General features: G+C 38.6%; 1 protein-coding gene across 1 annotated transcript in view; it reads left to right on the forward strand.

The window, feature by feature from the left end:
* The window catches only part of cntn2 (contactin 2), a 36,022-nt gene extending 20,117 nt beyond the window's left edge, over positions 1-15,905 (forward strand). The window contains exons 14-23 of the mRNA XM_088308628.1: positions 230-350; positions 1,264-1,422; positions 1,613-1,762; positions 3,274-3,344; positions 3,426-3,660; positions 6,415-6,530; positions 6,829-7,015; positions 8,598-8,710; positions 12,595-12,763; positions 13,162-15,905. Coding sequence (XP_088164754.1) covers positions 230-350; positions 1,264-1,422; positions 1,613-1,762; positions 3,274-3,344; positions 3,426-3,660; positions 6,415-6,530; positions 6,829-7,015; positions 8,598-8,710; positions 12,595-12,763; positions 13,162-13,259 — 1,419 coding nt within the window. The 3' untranslated portion in view covers positions 13,260-15,905. The remainder of the gene's footprint in view (positions 1-229; positions 351-1,263; positions 1,423-1,612; positions 1,763-3,273; positions 3,345-3,425; positions 3,661-6,414; positions 6,531-6,828; positions 7,016-8,597; positions 8,711-12,594; positions 12,764-13,161) is intronic.
* Positions 15,906-17,044: the final 1,139 nt, after the last annotated feature.

Here is a 17,044-nt window from a genome sequence, read left to right on the forward strand (position 1 = left end):
AGGCTTTAAAACACAGTCAACTGTTGGTAGTTTTTGCTCCTTCGGGGAGAAGAAGAGTATACAATTCCATATTATTTAGGTTAGTTGTCAACAAGATGCTTCTCATGGTTCTGCAACAATGAACTAAAGTAAACAAAATAGTTCTGAGCCTGAACTTAAAAAAAATGCATTAGTTTTGTCAGGATAATGCTTCATGTTGTATTTTTCATCTGTGATTACACCCTTTTAGAAGGAAACCATTGGAGACCTGTTTATTGTGAATGCTCAACTGAGTCAGGCAGGCGCTTATACATGTACAGCTCAAACTGTGGTGGACAGCGCCTCAGCTACAGCCAAACTGGTGGTACGAGGTAAGATGCATTCAATTTCTCATGTAACATATTGTAGATCACAAATGCCCCGCTGTGGAAAAAATTAAGACACCCAAAAACTCTTTGTGAGTGTTTTGACCTTGAATATTTCTGTATGGAATTTGGGAATTATGCTGTCAGTGGGTTATAGACCGATCGATTTATTTTCTTCTACTTATCTGGATCGCCGACTTCCTTCGACCTGGTTACTTTGTCTTGTTCTTCTGGGCGTTAATCTGAAGGCTTCAGCCTAGAAACAGAATAGCCTCTCCAGTGTGTCCTGGGCTTCCTTCGGGCAGTTAATACTATATTACAAAATTGTTTATTTTACTCATTCATATTGTGTAGTTAGAAGTTGCAAAAGCAGAGAAACTGATAACTTTGTAGTGGTCTGTGTATTTATTCCGCAGCTGAAAATGCCAATTAATATTAACATAATTTTACAAGAAAACTAATGCAAAATTTGAAGCATTTTCTCCTGACATTGTGACATGTGTGACTGGCCACGAGACCTGTTTTTTTTTAAGGGAAACCTCTCAGGTAATTTGTATTTCTGCATCACAACTGTGGGCATGCCAGTACGGTGACAATTGACCACACAATATAATTCATTGTAAATTTCTTTTCATACTGGTAAAATAAACAATTATGTACTCAACTGTCTAGTTATTCTTTCGGTAAAAATTTACCCGTCTAATAAAAATATTGCAGTTTACCCCCAAACAGTACATTAAAGTGTGACTGTACACATACAACTCGGTCTCACACTCGTGACGTCACTCAGCGACACTTCAGTGGCGTGTCAACACGTTACCAAACAATTACTATTTATATATTATAATACTATCTTCTCACTGTATATGACTTGAGATGGCTATTCTAATGTTCATGTTGGTGTCTGTGTTGTGCACAGGCCCCCCAGGACCACCTGGAGGTTTGCTGGTAAGAAATGTAGTGGAGACATCAGTGGAGCTGAGGTGGAGTCGTGGCTATGACAACCACAGCCCAATTGGCAATTATGTGATTTTGGGCCGATCTTCTCTGTCATCAAAATGGAAACAGATGCGGACCGGTGTGTAAACTGTCAATAAATAGTTAAAATGTAAAATATCAGGTTGTATTGTGAAGACTGTTTGCGAGTTTGCTGTTTAAAAAGCAACATAACTAATTTATGTAAGTCATTACAAAAAATATTTGAGATGTTTGATATAAGTTTTGATGACCCTTTACATCGACATGAACGCGTCTCATTTTCAAAACAGATCCAGTGAACATTGAAGGGAATGCAGAGTCTGCAAATGTGATTGGACTAGTGCCCTGGATGGATTATGAATTTCAGGTTATTGCCAGCAACATACTGGGTAGTGGTGAGCCCAGCATGCCCTCAGATACCATCCGCACGCAACAATTAGGTAAGAAAACACAGTTTACTCTCACACACATGAAATAATGTTAGTATCATTAATTTGTGTTTGAAGTTACTGCTTTCACTGCCTTTTTTGTTGTATTATGGCTCTTTTATGTTATATGTAAAGTGGTTTGTTACAGCTGCATCTGTGACATGTGCTAAATAAATAAAATTTTATTTTATTGTATCACTATGGCGGCACGGTGGCCGACTGGTTAGCACGATGGCCTCACAGTGAGAGACAGCATCGGGCGTGGGTTCAATCCCCGCTCCGGCCATCCTGTGTGGAGTTTGCATGTTCTCCCCGTGCCTGTGTGGGTTTCCTCCGGGTACTCCGGTTTCCTCCCACATTCCAATAACATGCATTGCAGGCCGATTGAACACTGTAAATTGCCCCTAGGTATGTTCGTCTCTGTGTGCCCTTCAATTGGCTGGCATCCAGTTCAGGGTGTCCCCCGCCTACTGCCCAAAGATAGCTGGGATAGGCTCCAGCACCCCCGCGACCCTAGTGAGGAGAAGCAGTACAGATGATGGATGGATGGATGTATCAATATGACTCGCACGTAGAGCTTTGTGGGAAGTCAAACAGCATTAATTTATTGCCTTCACAAAGCAACGCAAAAAATGTTACATCTAGCTTTTATACAAACAGCTCAAAATTGAAGAATGTGTTTTTACATGGGGGTGTGCGCGTGGGGGTGTGTGTGTGTGGGGGTGTGTGTGTGTGTGTGTGAATTTTGGTGCCAATTGATCACCATTTTTGGACGTTATGAGTAATGAAAGTACAATGATTTCCAATGGAGAGTTTGTAATCGGTCCCCGAAGAGACTCTCACATTAACATGGAGAGAGCATAGGGGGGCGTGACCAATATTCCTCATTAAAAGTAGGTATTTTTCAAATCGTCACTTGTTTCCTAATATCTCCAAAATGAATGGATAAAAAACAAAATGATATCTAATATCAGTCTCCTGATCAAAAAATATATAAACAGCGCTTGTTTGTGAAAACTGGATAGATCCTTTTATACGTCACTGCGGAAGCTACCCGAAAAGTCTGTACATAGTAACTTGGCAAAAGGTTAAATATATGGAAATTCAGACAAATTGTTCTGAGTTTTGATAGGTTGGCACCTCTGTAACTGTTAACGTACGGCGACATCCCTGTGACAGGAAATAATTGCTGTCAAAATAAAGTAGTGTTGAGTCTGTTGACAGTGAGTGTTCACTGTTTTGAACAACTTCACACTCTGCTCGGAGTTGGCAGTGACCAAAAAAAAAAAAAATGAAATAGACAGACTTAGACAACCAGTGCAATAGAGGTTTGCTTCTGGTGGATGACTAACCGCTGGGAATTTAAGTGGTTGCAAATCGTGACCTCATCCAAAGCATGTGTTGTAAATTAAAGGGAACACTAATGGGCAGTCCTGATACGTCACTTTTTGTATACAATCAATTACAAGTGAAATCCCATAATATGTCCCCTTTAACCACTATGAATCTGGTTTGGTATTCAGCTCCATCAGTGGCTCCCAGCGGACTTGGAGGTGGAGGGGGTGATCACAATGAACTCATCATAACATGGACAGTAAGTTGAATACTAATGTAATGGCACATGGGATACTGGTACGTCATTTGAAGCTTGGTTTTCTGACCATTCATCTTCCAGCCCATGGCCAGAGAATACCAGAATGGTGATAGTTTTGGCTATATCCTGGCTTTCAGGAAGAAAGACACATCATCATGGACTGAAGTTCGTATATCATTAGTGGACTCATCCCGATATGTGTACTACAATGCCACCCTGATGCCATACAGCCCATTTGAGGTGAAAATTAAAGCCTTTAACCGAAGGGGAGAAGGTCCATTCAGCCAGATTGCTGTAGTCCACTCTGCTGAGGAAGGTCAGTTTTTCTGATGTTTCTTTTTTTTGACAAATGCATACAAAAAAACAACAACAAAAAAACAAGCCACGCTCTAAAAGGGGGTGTGCCAATTTGTTGTCTCAAATCTCATCCTGAAAAAGTCCTTAAATCACTACAGTCTTTTGGGGGGGGGGATTTTAGTTCTAATGTAATTTAAACATGCAGACCTATCATGTTTTCACAACCATAAGGCACATGTGAAAAATCCACAATGACTCCAAAATAGACAGCATACCCAATAATGCAACACGCCTTCTTTCTTAAGCAACTTACCTGATTAACTTAGAGCACTTGTTTTTGCACATTAGCAATCACTGTTGGAAACGTCTGAGACTACTAAACACCGTGGAAATGACTGAGAAGAACTACATTGTCTAAAGCACTCCTTTTGAAACAGTTAGTTGACAACAGACCAGTATGTACGTGTAGGAGAAAGCTGGATAAAATAGCAGCTGTCCACGATTTCAAAGACTGTCTTATCATTATTGCTATTGCAAGCAAGAATCATCACAGGTTACACTAGGGCTGTGACGATAATTCAATATCGATATGTATCACGAAAGGTGGCGGAGTGATATCAATAGAAAATTGTATCGATAAATTATCGATCCCCAAAAAAATAAACAACGGAGCAAATTCAACCTATCACAGCCCTACTCGTCACAAACTCCCTCCCATTGAGGAAATATAACCGGAGGCTTACGCATGCGCCGCTGAGCTAGCAGGACTCAAAACAAACAAAACAAAAACGGGTGGCTAAAGTGGACTTACCGGCCTACTTGAGGAAACGCTTGCTTAATAGTTAAGCCGAAAACAACCACCCCCTCCCGGACACGCACGGGAGGAAATTAGTTTTATTTGAAAATGTACAACGGAAGAATTCTGGTGCTACGGGCCGTTTTGTCCCGTGCGTGTCCGCGGTGGGTGCACGTCTCGTGCATGTCCGCGGAGAGTGTTTGTTAGCGGCTTCACTGCTACGTACGCCCGCTTCCCTTGGCCCGGAGCTCTAGTACACGAGACCTCCGTTGCATGGCAGGCGGGCGTACGTAGCAGTGAAGCCGCTAACGAGCACCCTCCGTGGACACGCACAGGTCGTGCACCCACCGCGGACACGCACGGGACAAAACGGTAGCACCAGAATTTTTCCGTTGTACATTTTCAAATAAAACAAATCGGAATTCAGCCCTTTTCACTGTTTTATTTTCAATAGTTGTTGTAAATTCCTCATTACTGCTCTGTTTATACAGGTATTGGCTTGCTGTTTAATTTGTGTATTTAACAACAGGCATGTTTTCGGGCAGCTAATGGGTCCTTGTATTTATGTTAATTTATGTCGGGCATGTTGTTGGACAGCTCAGCGGTCCTAAGAGAGACGCATCGAGTCCGTTAGCAGTTAGCTCGGATTCTCGATTGCTACACTTTTCGTTGTTGTGCATGCTCCAGAATGAAAGTGAGTTATTGAGCTCTGTTGAATTGATTGGAGTGCTATTAAAGCTACGTTGTTCTCTATCCCTGCGTGCGGTCACGCTCTTTGATTCGAGTGACTGTTTGGATGAGGCGCTCCGGTGAACCCCCCCCTCAAATTCACATATAGTCTCGCAACAATCGTAAATGTATATATCTATCTATCTATCTATCTATCTATCCATCTATATATATATATATATATATATATATATATATATATATATATATATATATATCGTTTTCAGCCATATCACCCAGCCCTAGGTTACACTACAGACTCGAGAGAGAGAAAAAAAACACACACTGCCCAAAGCACACCACTCATGAAAGCTCTCTAACCAGCCCATCTGATTGGCTGAGTCCGAACAACTCCCAGAATGCTTTGCACTAATTGTTAATTTTATTTCTTTTTGGGATATGAATGGCATGAGAGATACATTTTGTGTTAATTTTATTTATTTGTTCCTTGTTTTGGTTGTTTCATTGTTTTCTAGTATGCTGTTCAGTTGATGTTGTGTGATAGTTTTGGTTTTGATTCAAACCGTGTCTGTAAGGAGTCTGGTGACCAGTGATATGCCTCCCCCAACATGGTGAGACCACATATGGTTAATGGCAGTGTGGCTTATCTGTTGGTGATTGTGGTGTCACAAATTCCCATTTCAGTATAGTTACTCAAAACATTGTATTGTTTTGCAATTTGACCTTTGAACAGCAATGTATCGCAAAACCATGAAGGTACCACACTGCATTGTGCGGTGCTTCAATGCAGATTTTTGAAGAGGCGAGCACTTGATTATACATTTTATCTCCTAAAATATATCCATTTGTTTTACAGTCGTTTGTGTTATACTTTTGGATTAAAAGTGTGGAATTTCTCAAATTCCTTTTGACAGTCATTAGTCATTTAAAACAAGGCTTTGCTGACGACAATGCTTCATGAGACTTGCAGATCAACAATTTTATAAAGGTTACTTTCTGGTTCACTTTTATTATGTATTTTTGTTATTCAATTGAAAACACAATTCAAATCACACTGACATTTTAGCAAACATTTTCTACCTGTAGTTAATGCTATACGTTTTGACCACCAGTGGGCATCCCAAACTTTGAGTTGACACTGTGGTTTATCTGTACATTACCTCCATGCGTCTAGACAGCACGGCTGTGTTTTCATTAATTCATACACAGTATCTCTTCAGGGAAATTGCAAAAGGCTTGTACGCTACAACATTTTCATATTCTAACATCCTTAACTGTTATTCACAGAGCCGACAGTTGGACCATTAAGCATAAATGTCACTGCACTGACAGCTTTTGCGATCCAAGTGTCATGGGAGCCTGTCCTGCAACCGAATGCCAATGGCATCCTGAGAGGATATGAGGTGACTGGTGGCGTCGTGACTCAATGCAACAAACAATTGTTGTGCATTTTAGAGTGCTGAAAAACCAAAAGGAGATTATGTGAAGACTAGCTATGTTTCTTGATTGATTTTATTTTTCTGTTGAATTAAATGTATGTATGTTTAATATTATTTACCATCACCCAAATAAAGTACATTTCATCTCTGACAAGACATTGATTGTACCGTATAATTAATTATCATCTGTTAGTGAGATGAATTTCTAAAGAGAGGGAAAAGACTATGTAAGCTTCTGACAGTCTGTTATGGGTGCCTCTAGATCCGATACTGGCGACAACATGAACGGGAAGCAGCAGCAGACAGAGTGCGGACAGCGGGACTAGAAACAACAGCAAGGGTGTCTGGACTACGTCCGAGCACTCGATATCATATTGCAGTTCTGGCATATAACAGCGCAGGCACTGGCCCACCCTCGCCACGATCCACTGTCACCACGAGGAAACCACGTATGTTTGCTTAATTTGCATGCATGCACAGATGTAGGGATTGATATTGTCATCGATCACTTCAGTGAATTTTGTGGCTTGTGTGAAATTTATTGTGTAGGATTCTACACTCGAACACAACAAAGAGACATGTGGCTATTGTTTGAAATATTCAAAAACGACACTAAAAAAAAAAATCTTCACACCTTCATGGTGTCTTGATTTTTTGTTTTTTTTGCACCAGTGAAGCGCGCATACCTTTTGATGATGTTTAATGGAAAGGGGTTTATGCAGTCAATGGAAGCAACCCCTGCTTGTATTCTTTGTCTATTCTCTGTCAGTCATCAGCGAAATGGTCGTCTGACTAGAGTCCACTGACGGACAAAACTCACCAACTTCAATGCTGAGGCCGTCATATTTTTGTTTCCCGTCATTCGTAAATTGTTCTCGGGGGCCTGCACCTGTTGATGATGTCACACTATATGATTGGCTGGAAGACAGCAGGATCACGTTGAAGATTGTGGTTGGTCAGTTTTGCGCAATTGGGATTGTTGTTTAGGAAAACGCGGATGTATTTTGCGAGGAAATCGCTTAATATGAGGGATTTCCGACAGCCCTGAGTATCACCTCTAAAAACAATCGACATTTTTAAAGGCAATGTAAAATTTCCGCTCACCTCTGGTAGAGTTATGTAACTTGTAATGTGGTTAAATGTTTTTAAACTATGGTGGGTGATCACTGACTTTGATTAATAATTAAATCAATAACAAGATGTATTTTTTCAAATATAACTATCAAAATTTATATTCAGTCCAATTAATAAATAAATGAATCCCAAACTACGCACCAAAAAAATCAATGATTTATACACTTAAATTACTTTACAGAGACAAAAATAAGCTTATATTATTAATGTGTTCTCACTATGAATAAGACTATGTATTTTTTGATATGTTGAAGCATAATTGATAGCTAGTCTCACAACAAATAGCTTGAAAGAGTTCAAGTATAATTGATTGGTCAAAAAAATGTTATATTTACATCTCAGTATTAGCGTACATGGAGTTATAATTCTCTATTTTACAAAAGTAGACAATGTTCGTGCCTCTTTGTGAATTGAATGAACAAAAGCTCATAAAGAAAACACTAGCACGCCCTTAATTCTATTTAATGAGGCGTAGTTAGTCCGATTGAAGTTGCTGCAGCACGACATCATCAGGCAGTGCAGGCCTTCTCTGCCCATTTTCTTCTCGCTCATGTATGATCCTGCTCGTAACAAAACAAAGGTCAATGAGTCTTTGCGACCCAACCACTATTGTCAAAGGGATTGTTCCTGTTAGCTTTACCATCTCGTGTTCTTGTCAATACTGAGATATAATTGCATAGAATGGTCTTATGGTTAAAAGTAAAAATCATTTTACTTTACATCAACTGTGTCTGCTTTTGACCCTTCAATCTAATCACACACGCAGACTACAAACTCACTCAGTATCTAACATCAGAGAATAAGAGCTATTTATTTATAGTTATGGTTTCCTCGAATAAAATGAAACTACTTCTCATGACAAGATAAGTGAACTTTAGTGAACTCTTCTTTTTGCAGCTCCTAATCGCCCTCCTGGAAATGTATCCTGGAAGACTGACGGTTCATGGGTAACTGTGAGATGGGACCACGTGAAGGCCATGCACAATGAGTCAGCAGTACTGGGATACAAAGTGAGTGTCTTCTGCTCTTGCTTCACAAACAACAATATAAGTAAAAAATAAAAAAAATATTGTGGATATTTGATATAAAAGTATTATAATGTGACTTGATTATTGGGTAAGGCACGCTTTGAATTGTCAATATTATCTCTTACATTAACTTCCTATATGCAAACGCCACAGAAGGATAAAGAACTTGCTGGTTACTGTCAGCCACCGTCTGCCTCCTGAGAGCAGTGTTGTTTTTGGCAGGCATTTTAGATTTAGTTTTAGTCTTTTGGACAAAAATGCTTGATAGTTTTCATCACATTTAGTCATTCCTATTTGTGATGGCTTTAGTCCAGTTTTAGTCGGCGGAAATTCAAAAAGGTTTTAATCTATAGTTTTAGTCCACGGAAATTCCCCAAAAAGTTTTAGTCTAGTTTTTGTAAATTTAGTCGACGAAAACTCCAAAAGGTTTTAGTTTAGTTTAGTTCAAGGCATACAACGTTTCCACACAATAGCAAACACTTTCTCATCGCCTACTAGGGATTGGTGGGCGTGCCCAAACAAGGATAGGTTGCACCAGCATTGCAATTTTTTGAAAGACAGATTTCATGTACAATAGTAAGGGATGTCATAAAATTTTAACGTCTGACGGGCCACACGCTAACAATTTCGTCCTGTCTCGTCTTGTCACCGAAACTTCATGTACGTCACGTCATGTTTTTGTCATCAAAGAGCCACGTTTAGTTCGTCATAGTCTCGTTATCGTCATGAAAAAAAGGGGCATTAACGAAATATTTCCGTCATTGTCATGTTTGACAAAAAGAAAACATTGACACGACTTTTGTGTAGCTATTTGTAGAAATATAACCAGTCGGGGTTCACGTGCGCAGCCATGCTTTTGTCTGCGTCTGCCTGTGTAAGTGGAGAACCGCTCAGCACGATTTTATGGAGGTGATCATTTTAGATCACGTTTGATGTCAATAAATCCAAACTATTGTTCAGAACGCTTTTATACTTTCACAGGTTGAAGTGGACAAGAGTAGTTTGAATTTGAATTTCGGTGGTGATCGGTCGCCGTTTTAGACAACAGAACTGACAAAGCGCTCGCTGCTGTGACGTAGACAGCTGAGACCGGAAAGAAAGGGGGCATGACAATTTGTCGTAAATCTCTTCAGGAAAATCAACCCTAAATCACACATTCTTTTAGGGGGGAGCATTTTAGGACTGATGTCATTCTTACATGCAAACCTATTATATAAGCGCCAATGTTAAGTGTCATCCAAGTTTCCCTTTAATAGGAAAAAAACTGCTGAAACTTCAAAGCTTTAATCTTACTCAAATTCCAAAATATCACATGGAACATGACACCAGAAATTTCTCTTGAACCTTTGAGCTTTGCAGCGCATACAGTATGTACTTGATGCAAGAACCCTATTACACTCTTGTTGGATCATAAAAAAAAAAAAAGTAGCTAATTATTAATTAGAAATGTTCTACGAACAGGCATTCAGATTGATGATTTGTTTAAGTGAGTAATAAAAAGCATGTAAAACTAAATCAAAGTTCATATTAACAGAATCAGTATTACTTTGTTCATCTAAGCCAAAATTGGACTTAAAGTGTTTGTTTATTTTATGTGTTATAGGGACATCTTGCATGGAAATAACACCTAAAGTTTCTAAGACTGTATGATGTCAGTAGCGATACTAATTTCAAGGCAGATTTCTTTTGGTGTTTTATTACAGTTTACGTGACTAAAATCACTCATAATGTTTCTTAATATCGGATATCAATCAATCCAAATTCATAAATTTTATGAGAATAAAGTGTTTTCAGTCCGGCCTGCAGGCCATTTGCAGTCCAGCGTACATTTTCAAAATGATTCAAAAGGAATACAATAATTCAAAGTGTGGGACTGTGTGTGTCAAACAAGCGAGGGAGTTTTGACACCAATTTATCTGCACAATGCCCTTTTAAAAGGACGCTTGATTGAAGTTTACATAGGCACTTATATAATAGGTTTGTGAAAATTACATCAGTACTAACATGCCTCCACCCAAAGACTGTAGTGATTTAAAGGTTTTTTTGTGATGAAGTTAACGACAAATATATAATATATTGTATAGCCCCCCTCCTGCTCTAAGTCAGCTGAGATAGGTTCCAGCACCCCTCCACGACCCAGTACAGCAGGGGTGTCAAACTCATTTTTGTGGACTGGCCACATCGTAGTTATGGTTTCCCAGAGAGCGCCGTTATCACTGTGAACCCATATAAATGTATGATTGATCACCTTATGTTATCGCATACACACAACAAATTGATGGAAAGCCAATTTTGAAATCAGAAGCCAGCAAGTAATTGTTTCTCCAACAATTCTTCAATTTATTTTAAAGGGGGATGATAGGTAACAAATAAATGTCAATATCTCATAATGCACTGTTGTTAAAAGTGAGGAGAATTTGCTAGAAATGCAAAGTTGACGCACATGATTTGCCCTTCCCGGGCCACATAAAATGAGTTTACGGGCCAGATCTGGCACCATCAATTACACAAGGAAAATTTCTTTCAGTGATAAGCACGCCTCTACAAATAACTCCAATTCGTCCATCAATTACTCAGGGAAAATGTCTTTGAGGAATAAGCACACCTCCACAAATAACTAAGTTCGCCAAAGTTTAAGGTATACAACAGCCTGCTCAAGAGCCTCTCAAAGCCATTCATGGCTGATTTGTGTGCCATTGTCACACTCGCTGTTCAGAGATGAATTGAATAACTAAGTTTGCCAAAGTTTAAGATATACAACAGCCTGCTCAAGAGCCTCTCAAAGCAATTCATGGCTGATTCATGCGCCATTGTCACACTCGCTGTTTAAAGATGAATTGATACGAGTCGCAATTAATAAACTATGCTAACCTAAGATAGTTGGAGAAGCTTTAACTTGCACCAAGACAAGTTGTGCCAAAACACCTCTGCAGGGAGGAATCAAGGAGACATCTTAACCAGATGCCACCTCATCCGGCTCTTCTCGCAAACCAAAGCGACAATCAATCATGTCATCTTTTGAACATGGTCATTTGCAAGAAGCAGCGATGTTAACGCAATATGTAGCATCATAACTTCAAAATCATCATGGTGACAATTTAAGGTCTCATCAGTATTCCCAAGAAGCAATTTGGTTTTTGGGAACTTGCATACCTGTTAAACCGCTCTAAACTTGTTTCCTATGTTATTTTATATTGTTCTATATATTTGTTCTATTGTTGTTAATATTAAAATTGTTTAATGTTTTCATTTCTTTTATTTTGTTATAACATTTTACTAAATGTATTAGTAAGAGAGGGGACTTTTGCGAAAGTGTGCACGCCTAAGGGCCTTTGATTTGCCGTAAATAAAGTTCAGCTGTTATTCAGGTATTCTTTTCCTAACATATTTGTTGTCACATCCCCCAGCACAAGACGTGATCTGCAGAGAGCTTCCACAACTCATTGTCAAATATGTCAGTCAAGAGAAGGGTACAAAGGAATTTCCTAGGCATTAAACATACCATGGAATATACTGAAGAGAGTCATAATCAAGTGAAGAAAGCTCGTGAGCAACATGAAATGAGCTACTGGACACTAGTCAGGAGAAGCCTACTCGCAGATCAAAATTTTATTTCGGTTTGAGTTTGAATGCGATGGGTTAATTCTGAACGGAGCCATTTAGAGGAGAGTATGCGTTTGTGCGTGTGAGTGTGTATGTTTTGCAAAATATTCAAGATTAGTTTGCGTCTTCAACTACCATTTCCAATTCCTTGACTTTTAACTTTATTTTGTGCTTGTCGCAAATGGCACCCCAGTCCTCATAGATCACAGCCACCAACAAGTGTGGCTTTATGGTAACCAAAACTGTTACTTCCATGATGACAGGTTCTGTACAAGCATGAGGGTCAAACCGTCTTGAAGGTCCTGGACATGTCGAAGACATCGGTGAAATTGTCCCTGCCCACAGACAATGGATATGTTGTATTGGAAGTGCGATCCTGGGGTGAAGGCGGGGACGGACCTGCGCACGAGATTATTGTCTCACGGGACTCAGGTGAATAACTATAATGTAACAGCTTTCTCATTAAAGTAAAAAAAAAAGTGTTATTTAATAAGTACTATACTTTACAATGTTGCTTTTGACTGAAAACGTTTGCGTATTTACTTCTGGATCGGCTAAACAATGTATAGTCCATTAATATATTTCTGCAGTCATCCATTGCTCAAAAGGTGAGGCAACTACTGCATCCTGGTCTCCATTTTGTGGGCAAACAAAGAGAGAGGGAGTGATTTTGCCTCGGCGATATGGTATTTTAAGGACTGCAATTGTTACGTAATTGAAGTACAGTAGGTGCAAAACATTGCCCGAGTGATGTCTTTTCAGAATGAAGGGTGAGGTAACTACATCGTATGACATTGTGCTAAATAGTTGTGTGTCCTCATCTTTTTCAGGAACCGAAATGATGGTGCAGAACAAAGCAACCGTCTTCAGTCATTCACTCCACCTGGTCTTTGGCATGTTTCTTCTCACAAGTGTCTCAGGCCTGTGATGTCACTCAGCTTTTTCATTTACTAATTTCAATTGAAAGCATCTTTTGGGTGGGAATAGGTTTTTGTCAAGTGGTGCAAGGATGATTGTGTAGTTATACACTGGAATCGGTCAACAGTTTAAGGGGAAAATCTCTTGTGACGTATCAAACCAACAGTAAGACAACAGTTATTTTATGCTGAATGTGGTAAACTGCGTTTTCAGGGTTTCAAAAGTACAGTAGTTGTGTAAACATTATTTTACTTTGTGAGAATCAGTTGCAGCCATTGATTAAATTTAACACAATTTTGGCTCAAATGGAACATTTTTGATTCAAGGGGTTTCCTCCCTGGGGATGTATGTGGCTTTTTAGAATTGCATAGAATTAGCTATTCTTTAGTTCATAATCTTTATGAATACAGGCCCACACTTTTAGGAATGGACTTCACCTTGCCAATACCCAATTGGGCAATAACTTTTGAGCCCCTGAAAAGAAGAACGATAATCCCAAAGTGAAATTATTTCGTGAAGATCAATCACATCTTGCTATTTCAAATCAACTTTGATGGTGTATAAAGGTTTCCCTTTATACTCATCATAAAAACTGAAGACTGAAATACTCATAACTGTACATATTTACTGTTTGACTTTTGCATGTTCAATCGTTTGTTTTTTTTAGGTTTCTTTTGGGGGATTAGGATCTGAAATTCTTTCTGTCAGAGGCTGCAATAGGGAGCATTTTAAATGAGTCATTTTGTTTTTGTGAATCATGCAAGCGAGAGTCCTAAATTAAAAAAAATAGCCATTTTTGATTGTTTAATTGTACCACATAGAATGACAAATGACAGATCAAACTGTAGTCCTCTGCTGTTTCACAATGATATGGGGCTATACTGTATTCATTGTTGCTCTTCTTGAATGAGCTGTTTGGAAATGAATGTAAAACACAACCATTATAATAGTTAAATTCTAGCTACGGGTTATGTTTGCCTTTGTCTTTGACTTGTTGTAATCCTACACCATTAATTTCCATTTTACCACATATCCTATTCAGGGCTGCAAGGATCTGGAGCCTATCCCAGCTCACCCTTGACTGGTGGCCAGGCTGTCAAAGGTCACAGATAAGACAGAAAGCCATTTTCACTCTCGTTCTCTGTGTCACTGAAGGAAACTGAACGGTTGCTGCCTGCACCAAAGTCAGGCGACTGTACCAATACACCATGCGTGACTTGAAATTATTCACACTTTTGGAGATGTAATTTTGTCACGAGTCGGTTGAAATCCTTTCTGTTATTTATTTACTGTATTTTTATGTATTTTCAGGGGAGTTGTACAAAAGAATACATTGTGTTTCCTTTAATTGTCCCTGTTGTTTGACAATAATTATGATCAATTGGAAAAAAGCTAGTGTAACGTATTTTATTTTATTGCAGCTGCTTTTAAATGTTGATAGGTTGATATTAAGTTCCTGACAGCGATGAAAGGGTTGGCCACCAAAACACCAGAGTTAACAATGTCATATATCCCCCTCATTGTAATCCTGTCATTTTTTATCAGTGCTTATGTAAAACTTTGTCACATTTATTCCACTATACAGGAAGAGATTAAACCTCAAGTGTAATGATTATTTGAAACTTTTCTCTGATTATTACAAATCAGATTTCTTTCATCCACATTTTCTGTATCCACGGACGCAGCAGTTCCCTACCCACTGAGTATAGTGGTGGTCCACGCTTCTTATTGTTTTTAAAGGCGTTGCCTTAATTTTATTGATTGTCACTAATTTTAATAAGTTTAGAATCGCCCCAGAGCAACCACAAAAAAATTACCAAAATAAAGCCCCAAATTTACTCTAAGCCATTTCCCATTGGTTTTATTTTATTATTTATTGTGCAGAAAAAAAAGTGAGGTTTGTCCTAAAATACGTTATCATTGGGCATTTTAAAATCTAAGAAATTTTATTTATTTTGTTTTTCATTTAATTATTTATTTAGCCCTTGCTCTCTCATTCTCATAAGGTTGTGGTCAGGATGAAGCATGACAAAAGGGGAAGAAATTACAAAAACACTGTAATGGGTTGAACCCAAACCTGTTGATACAGTTGACCAACTTGTAGTTTCAAAACATGGTTATTGTCATTGGAATAGATCTGTCATCCGTTCAGCCAATTTTTTTTTTTTGTGTGTGTGTGTGTGTGTGTTTTTTCTGTTGAGGGTCACAGGTGAGCTGTAGTCAGTCTGGGCTGACTTTGGGCGCCTTCTTTATTCTCTTAGTCTAGACAGCGCAGATAACTATTCAGACTCTCATTCACCTTAGGCAATTTAGAGTCTTCCCTTATCCCAACATGAACAAACATTGAAAGAATGTGCAAATTCAACACAGAAAGATCAAAGTCATCACTCAGACCAAGAATCTCTGACTGTCAAAAATTAATGTTGGAATTGTGTATGCGTGTGGGTGTTTTAATACATAATTTCACAATGCCTTTAGTATTGTAGTAGTGAGGTGTACTGTTAGATTGGTTTGAAAACCAACACAAAAAAACATGGAATTAGTAATGTGCAATTATCATGTTGCCTTTCAGCTTCTCCTGAATAATAAAAATAAATCATGGTGGGTTCATATTGTTGAATATGTTTTAAATAAACACCCTATGATTGTTTTGTGATTGTCGTGTGCATTTTATTTCAGTGTTCATCCATTACTTCACATGCTATCATTTTGTTGTCAGAGCAGTAATTGAGAGGGCGCAGATAACAACTGATTAAATGATATAATTTAAAACAGGAGCTGCCATAGTCATTTTTATTTTGTACCGCTTCTTTTCAGTGTACTGGATGCTTGTCATTTACTGCTCACATATAAATAAAGCAACAAGTAATATCAAACTCTCAATCAACTAATTCTCAATCTTATGTCATGTCGCATCAGTTAAATTTAAATGTTCCAAATGGAAAGGCCTGGGTTTGAACTCCGGCCAATCTCCTTCATCTGGGCCTGAGTCAAGTCCTGAGTAAAGTAGTATTATGATCATTGGGACTTCAAAATGCATCATAAGGTCTGGTCACTAAGAACATATACTGAGATAATATTTCCCATTTTTGAATGTTGTTTTGTTTTACCGTTTTGTCGATGTTAGTTTTAACAATTTATGCAGTATCTTCATTCAAGGGGTGTAGCGCTTCTTCACATTACGGTAATCACTCGTTTCGCGAAAAGTGAAAATCCACAAAGTAAAGGTTGCCTTTTTTAAAACTATATTATTTGGGTGGTTTACACCTCTATAACGCAGTTGAAACATTCCCAACATAGTCCCCATTCTTCTAAATTGTTGTTACATAACAAATTTAACTTTAATAATGTGATTACAACAGAACATTGGCCTATAACTATGTTAGTTTTATTTTTATCACAAAATTAGCCTACCTGAACTAGAATCCCGTGGTGTATTTTAGCCAAAAATGCAATCCGGGTGGTTTAACACTAGACTCTAGTAGAGTGCCCAGGATTTTTTACAACCCCTTTAATGCCCTGAACACGGTCAAAAGACACCTAAATTCTCATCGAACAACTCTGCTGGCTACCATTAGCCAACTTTCATTTGTAAATGAGGGCATTACCTGCCAAAGCAGCAGCGGGTACAGCTGCAGAATAACATTAACAAGGACCTTTAGATAAAACGCAACAAGGGATGCTAGTTCAGGTAAGCTGTTTCAAAACTTAAAAAAAACATTAACATTTTATTTGCTGAAGTTTCGTCCTCCCTGTCGTGCTGAGCGCACTCCGCGCACAACTTTTGAACACAAC

The sequence above is a fragment of the Idiotropiscis lumnitzeri genome, chromosome 11, assembly GCF_059441095.1.
Source record: "Idiotropiscis lumnitzeri isolate Australia: NSW breed Sydney's pygmy pipehorse chromosome 11, RoL_Ilum_1.0, whole genome shotgun sequence".
Taxonomy (NCBI): domain Eukaryota; kingdom Metazoa; phylum Chordata; class Actinopteri; order Syngnathiformes; family Syngnathidae; genus Idiotropiscis; species Idiotropiscis lumnitzeri.